This window comes from Elephas maximus, chromosome 11 (assembly GCF_024166365.1).
Source record: "Elephas maximus indicus isolate mEleMax1 chromosome 11, mEleMax1 primary haplotype, whole genome shotgun sequence".
NCBI classification, from domain to species: domain Eukaryota; kingdom Metazoa; phylum Chordata; class Mammalia; order Proboscidea; family Elephantidae; genus Elephas; species Elephas maximus.
Window position 1 is genome coordinate 54,546,868 of NC_064829.1, and position 7,580 is coordinate 54,554,447.

General features: G+C 54.4%; 1 protein-coding gene across 1 annotated transcript; it reads left to right on the forward strand.

Annotated features, from left to right (window-relative positions):
* Positions 1-1,348: 1,348 nt before the first annotated feature.
* Positions 1,349-6,193, forward strand: SIGLEC15 (sialic acid binding Ig like lectin 15; the record flags this gene model as incomplete). The annotated part of the gene is made up of 5 exons (XM_049901383.1): positions 1,349-1,412; positions 1,876-2,259; positions 3,929-4,300; positions 5,598-5,628; positions 6,103-6,193. Coding segments are annotated over 5 exons (942 nt in total), but the record flags the coding sequence as incomplete, so codon positions are not given.
* Positions 6,194-7,580: the final 1,387 nt, after the last annotated feature.

Here is a 7,580-nt window from a genome sequence, read left to right on the forward strand (position 1 = left end):
TTGTGTAAGAAAAATAAACTTGTAGTTTTACTCAGTTTTGAGCTCCACATGAGCCCCAAGTGTGATTTTACTTCAGGACACAGTTCACATCACCTGAGGCAGTACTGTTGGACTCATACCACACTGGGCTAGTCTAGCACACCTCAGGCCACACCTGGAGCCACCCAAGGCCACCCACACAGGACACTACAGACTTCCTTAACCAGTGGAGGGAAGGCTGAACAGGTCTAGAATAGCCAAGATGGAAGACTGCAGAGCCATCAGGATGGACGCCCTCCAAAGCGCAGTGGCAGTCATGTGACACAGTACAATGCCCTGAACCATAGACAGGCTTAAGATAAGATGAGCTCCTGGGGGAGTGGCCTGCCAGCAGGGAACTGGGATATTCCTGCTCAAGGCGAGAGTTGGGCTAAATTACCTCAGAAAGCACTAGGCTTGGAGCCAGAAAAGCTGGGTTTCTCTCACCTTCTACCTGTAACTCTGGTCCTTCATATTCTCATTATCTACAGCAATACCTCTCCCCTTGGGTGTTCTGAGAGTCCTGTGACATGGTCTGGTGTATGGGAGAGAGCTGTGTTTGCAAAGCCCTTTGGCAATACAGAAAACCTTGGTGGTGTAGTGGCTAAGTGCTATGGCTGCTAACCAAAGGGTTGGCAGTTCAAATCTGCCAGGCGCTCCTTGGAAACTATGCAGACAGCTCTACTCTGTCCTATAGGGTCGCTATGAGTTCTAATTTTCTCGACAGCAACGGGTTTGTTTGTTTTTCGGTTTTGGGCAACACAAAGACTGCGATATTATTCCCTCTAAAGATGCTGCAATCCCTTTACATGAACTGCATTCTGGGGCACTGGCTGGGCAGGCTTCAGCTCCCTGGGAAGGTACCACTCCTGAGGCCCAGCACTGATACCCACTCACTCACTCAGCTCACTTCTCCCCCAAACCAGCACACATATGGGTCAACATGGGAGTGCTGTTCCCCCTGCTGACTGGGGGCAGAGCACAACCTTCAGATCTTGGTTCAACCATGGCTCACTGCTCACAATTTAGGAGGTGGAAAACACAGCCTACTTGAGGTGAGCTGGACTCTAGAGGAGTCTTGGCTACCAACTCACCACGTGAGCTTCAAATCATACTGTTGCCACCAGGCACCTCAGCTTCCCCCTCTGTAAATGAGAGTGTTGGTCTCCTTGGATTAGTGCCAAGGTTCCCTGTGCTGGAGCACTAGAATGCAGACTGTGGAGTCAGGCAGTCCTGAGTCTGAATGCCAGCCTTGCCTCATCCTAGCAATTACTCAACCTCTCTGTGCCTCAGTTTACTGCCAGTAACCCGGGGATAACTATGTTTACCTCTAGGGTCATGTGTGGAAACTAAAAGAGATACTACCGGGAACCCACTCAACACAGAGGTGCACAGTAAGTGTTTTTATAATTATCACCATCAATCTTGGGGGTTTTGGGGGCTCTATTGTACCCACAGGATACCAGGGTTTTTCTGGGTTTTGTGTGTGTGTGTGTGTGTGTGTGTGTGTGTGTGTGTTTTTCCGCACCAGGGTTGGTTTTGTTGAAAAAAACTAAGGGGAACGGTATGGGGCCTGTAGGTTGGGTACGGATCGCCCTGAATGAAGCAAAAAGTCACCACAGAGAAGGCAGGGGTGCCCAGGCACCTCCTGAGTCATAGGGGTCCAGGCCGCGGGAGATGCCTCTAGAGTCCTGGGGTGAGTTTCCAGACCCTGGGAGGCGGGGTGGGGGGGCCGCTTCTCGAGTCTTAGGGTGGGTTTCCAGGCCCCCAGAGGCCGAGGTGCCCCGGGGTCCCGGGGCAGGGGGCGCCCGGCCCAGCCTGGACGCCTGGCAGGGCTGACGCGCCCCCTGCCCGCAGGCGCGCCGTCGCAGCGCTGGTCCATGCAGGTGCCGGCCGAGGTGAGCGCGGTGGCGGGCAACGCGGCGGTGCTGCCCTGCACCTTCACGCACCCGCATGGGCATTACGCCGGGCCGCTGACGGTCATCTGGCGCGCTGGCGAGCCCTACGCCGGGCCGCAGGTGTTCCGCTGTGCGGCGGCGCGGGGCAGCGAGCTCTGCCAGACGGCGCTGAGCCGCCACGGCCGCTTCCGCCTGCTGGGCAACCCGCGCCGCAACGACCTGTCGCTGCGCGTGGAGCGCCTCGTCCCCGCCGACGCTGGCCGCTACTTCTGCCGCGTCGAGTTCGCTGGCGACGTCCACGACCGCTACGAGAGCCGCCACGGCGTCCGGCTCCGCGTTACGGGTGAGCGCGACAGGGACGCGGGGCCGTCCTCTGCCGGGCGTGGGGGGCAGTCCCTTCTTCCCTCCCTTCGCGGCCCAGTCCCAAGGGCAGGCACTGTGTTAGCCGCTGGGATGGGATGGGGAATCATACATGGCCCCTTTCCTCCAGAGCACGGGTTTCAAACCTGGAGGGGATTATGTTCTCACGGACTCCTGACTTTCTGGAGCCACAGAGGCTGGATGAACCCCTGAAACTATTGCCCTGAGAAAATCTTTAAATCTTAAATCAAAAATATCCCTTGAAATTTTCTTAAAACCAAACAATAATTTAGCTTAACTAGTAAAAAAAAAAAAAGTCTGCCTTGAGCATTATACTCTTTGAAGAACTATCTGTATGGGCTCAAGCTGACAACAGCAAATCAAAAGATTAAATAGGAACCTAGGTAGGCAGTGAATTTATGTTAATGGGGGAGGAACAACTCAGAAAAGGAGGATGAGAATGGTTGCACAACTTGAACAGCGTAATAAATGTCATTGAACTGTGTATGTAGAAACTGTTAAACTGGTGTATGTTTTGCTGTGTATATTCTCAACAACAAAATAAATTTTTAAAATAATAATAAATGCAGAATCCTGGCTCCAGGAAGGGATTGGGGTGGGGTCCTGGATTAGGCATTTCAATGAAGCTCATGGAGAATGATTGTCCCCAGTAGCTTGTTATTGTTAGGTGCCATCAAGCTGATTTTCGACTCATAGCAACCCCATGTGACAGAGAACTGTCCCATAGGGTTTTCTAGGGTGTAACCTTTACAGTAGTGGATTGCCAGGTCTTTCTCCCATGGAGCCGATAGGTGGGTTTGAACTGGCAGCCTTTTGGTTAGCAGCTGAGCACTTAACCTTTGCACCACCAGGGCTCCCTGCTCCCAGACTAGAGGGAGAGAAAAATGAGTAAACAATAATCCTAAATACGGCAAGAGCTACAATGGGGTGTGTGCTAAGTGCACTGACAGGCACCCATAGCCCTCCGAGGGGTGCACAAGGAGCACTTTGTCAGAGATGCATGAACCAAGGTCCCTGTCCCTGTCCCTAGAGCAGTAGTTCTCCACCCTGGCTGCACAATGGAATTACCTGGGTAATTTTTACAAATGCTGGAGCCACTACATGGGAGACCCAGGAGTTCTGGGTTCAAGTCTGACTCTGCTCTTGGCCTGGCTGGCCAGCTTCTCAGAGTGCATTCCCATTTCTTCCCAGGGTGGACAGTGCTGTCCAGCGGAGTCAGTCATCAGTCGCAACTGTAAAATTTGGTGAGGTTGTCTGGGAGTGGGCGATGCCCTTGAAATCACACCAGCTGACAGCCCCCAGCCCTGTACTAGGCAGTAATAACCACCGTTTACTGGGCACTCCTTATGGGCTAGGCCCTATTCCAAGCACCTCACATGTATTAATTTACCAAATCTCAGCAACCTCATAAGGTAAGTGCTATTATGATCCCCATTTTACAAACGGAGAAACTGAGGCACAGACAGGTTGAGTAGCTTGCCCAAGGCGCACTCCTGTGGCCTCACCAGGCAACCTGGTGCCAGAGGGACACTCCATCCTCTCTGTGGCTCCGACCCCTCCAGCTCTCCAGCGTCCAAAGGGGGCAGGGAGAGCTGCCCCTGGCCGTGACGCCGTCGTCTTCTCTCCCGTAGCCCCGCCGCGGATCATCAACATCTCGGTGCTGCCGGGCCCCGCGCACACCTTCCACGCGCTCTGCACGGCCGAGGGGGAGCCGCCGCCCGCCCTCGTATGGTCCGGCCCGGCCCTGGGCAACAGCTCGGCCACCGTACCTGTCCCCGCTCACGGCCACCAGGTGACAGCCGAGCTGCCGGAGCTGGCCCACGACGGCCGCTACACGTGCACGGCCGCCAACAGCCTGGGCCGCGCAGAGGCCAGCGTCTACTTGTTCCGTTTCCGCGGCACCAGCGGGGCCTCGGCGCTCGCCCTGCCGCTCGGCGCGCTCGGCCTCAAGGCCCTGCTGTTGCTCGGCGTCCTGGCCGCCCGCGCTGCCCGCCACCGCCCAGGTGTGTGCGCCCTGGCCGGGTCAGGCAAGACCGCCAGGATTGACAAAGCCAAAACGTTTATTGCGCCTGCGCTTCACGTTATTTCCGCTCCCTGCATCAAGAGGAGGTGGGAAGCAGCGTGAGCCTCGTTTTACAATAAAGACGCTGAAGCTCGAAGAGTTTATATAACTTGTCTCTTGCTTAGAGCCACAGAGCTAGAATCTGGTCATGTCTAACTCCAGAGTCCACCCATTTACCACCAGTTCTAAGTGGATTCTGACTCTTGGTGACCCCATGTGTGTCAGAGTAGAACTGTGCTTCATAGGGTTTCAGTGGCTCAATTTTCAAAGTAGATCACCAGACCTTTCTTCCAAGGCACCTCTGGGTGGCCGTGCACTGCCAACCTTTTGGTTAGAAGCCAAGCATATTAACTGTTTGCACCACCCAGGGCCTCCCACCTTTGCCACCACCCCATAAATGACTCCTCTGTAAGGGCTGTTAGGGTAGGCTTTCCCAAATAGCACCATTCAGTTATGTGACTGCCAGCATCTTGAGCACTATGTGCTGTGTAAGTGCTGGGAATAAGAAATCAAGACATGGTCCCCTGCCCTCAAATGGGATGCTGAGGAGTAAGCAAATAATTGCATTAAGCTATGAGAAGTGCAGACTCAGGTACTTTGGAAGCCAGGAGTATGGTGTGCCTTACTCTGGTGGGAGCCTGGATAGGGGCCAGGAGGAAAAGCTTTACCCAAGAAGTAAGGTGCGAGCTAAATTAAAATATATAGGTAAGCATGAGGCAGGAAAACAGGGTGAATAGCATTCCTAGTGGCGTGTGCACAGTGGTGGATGGTGACCAGTAGTGTGTATAACGAGCTGCAGTTCATCCCACACTGCTATAGTTGAACTGGGCAGGATATTTGCCCCATGCCCACGGTTGGGACTCTTAGAGCCTCTCAGACCAGGTCAGCAGCACTGGCCTCAAATAGTCCTGGGATGAAATCTAAAATGTATCAGAGTTGTCCTGGCTGCTCACACCACTTCTGCAAACTGGCCAAGCATTTTGTGCTTCAGGGGCCTTAGAACAAGCGGTTCCTTCTCTTGGACCACTCTTCCCTCCACCCTTCTCCTCATTAAGTTCTGGTCATCTTTCAAGCAGAGGCTTAAATGGCACTTCTTCCCACCCTGCTAGGCTGCCATTTGTTGCACGTTCAACCATGGGGTGGGGGTGGGGGTGGGGGTGGGGGTGGGGGTGGGTGGGCAGGGTGGGTGGTGCATGGTGGCTGGAGACTCATGCCTCCTTTCTCTGTCCCTCACACAGAGCACCCAGTCACCCAGGATGCTCCACCACGGTAAGTGAGCAACCCCACCTCCTTCCGCCCCCCTGCCCCTCAATTCCCCTGGGCCCAGTGGAGGAGCGTGTTGTGGGGACAGGAATCACAAGAAGCCCTGAGGACACTTAGGATTGTAATGAGTGTTAAGATGTCTCAGAGAGAAGTCAGGAAAGCAGTGGGAGCTCAGGTGGGAGGCCAGAGGCTTAGAGCTGGTTTTGGAAGCCACAGATGAAATCCCTTTGGGAGGGGCAGTTGGTGAAGAGGATGAGAGACTGGTCTGAGATTCTGTGACCAGCGTAGTCCCCTCCTTCCCTATTCCTTGGATTCCACCAGGCCTGGCCTCCAACATCAGTTAGTCTCCAAGTCCTGTGGGTTCCAGCCCCACTGCCTCACAGTCTCATCTCTACTTTCTGGCCCATGATGGGGTGTGGTTGGGCAGGCGGGGACCTACCTCCTGTGTCAGGTGGTCCATCAACTTTCTCCTATCCACAGGCCCCAGGCTCAGGAGTCCAACTATGAAAATTTGAACCAGATGAGCCCCCGCAGCCCACCAGCAGCCGTGTGTTCCCCATGTTCACCATGACGAGCCTCTCGGCCCACTGGCAGCCACGTGTGCAGCACAAGAAGGGAAGACCAAAAGAGGTGTGGCTGGTACAGCCCTTGAGGCCCAGGCACCTGGCAGCTGCCAGACTGGAGGCCCCTCAGGGAGTCAGGACCCCACCCACAGACACTCAACTGATCTCCTACATGGGTGTCTCTGTCTTGAAGCCCCCATGTCAGTGAGTCCAGCATTTTGAAAGTGTGTGTGTGCGTGTGTGCACACATGGGTGAGCTCCAGTGTGCAACTTCCTGAATAGCTCTTTTGCCCTTTCTGACCTAGTAACACAGACAGGAAACCAGTCATGGAGTCTGGAGGCCAAGCTGTGTCCTGGCCCCGTCACTGACTTGTTGAGTGGACTGGGACCCTTTCTTCTCTTCTTCACTATTCTTCCCCCTTGGCTGGCAGGACTATGAAGATCTGAGGAAATCATGGATATGAAGGGACTTCAGAAAGTACAAAGCTATCTACAGATGTGAGGGTGTTGCAGGCCCTCCTTGCTGAGCAGCCTTGGACATGCAGAGGTGTCTTGGATAGGTGTGGCCCCCACACCAACCTTGAAGATGACGGTGGGTTCCAGAGAACAAGCCTGGGGATGGGGCTTCAGGGCTGAGGTTATGCAAACCTGTGGTCAGAGGAACATCAAGTTCTGGGATCATGGCAGAAAAAGGGTTGGAGCCCTTGCCTCCTGGAACTCCTCTGGGACTATCATATACCCTCTGCCCACCTCACACCCCACCTGCTGCCCTGCACTGCTTTGAAAAGGGAACAAAACACCCATTAGCTCAAAGCTCCTGATAGTCACTCTTCTCAGGGACCAGAAGCTGGGAGGCCCGAGGGGAGGCCTGGGCTTGCAGGGTCCCCAAGGATCAAACAGCCACGGCTGTGACCCTCTGCAATCTGAATCCTCCCAACCTGTGCCAAGTTCAAAAGCGCTGGCAGTCTCGCCCCCATTTGCCCTTGTCCTGCCAGGCTGGTTTGGAGGGGTGTTGCATCTGGTATTTACACTTCAGTGTGAATTAGCTGATCACATTCCTGCAGTGCTTGGGGCTTAGGAAGAGGGCTTACAGAGGCAGGCGCAGGCAAGCTTGGGACCTGGGCAAGCTGGCGAGAGGAAAGCATCACAGAGAAGGCAATGAGGACAAACTTTCTTCCTCTGGAACTTTTCCAAAAGCTGGGATGTCAACCTAAAGTCAGCATAGGGTCTTCTCTGATGCTTTTCAGGGGAGATGGCCCAAAGGCTGAGGGCTATCTTCATAAGTTAATGAGTAAGGCAGGGGTTATAAGTGTCCTCTCTGGCCAGAGTCTTCTCTAGGGCAAGTGGGTGGTGTCAGCTCTCCTCTTCTGGGTGACTTGGGATCCATGCAAGAGC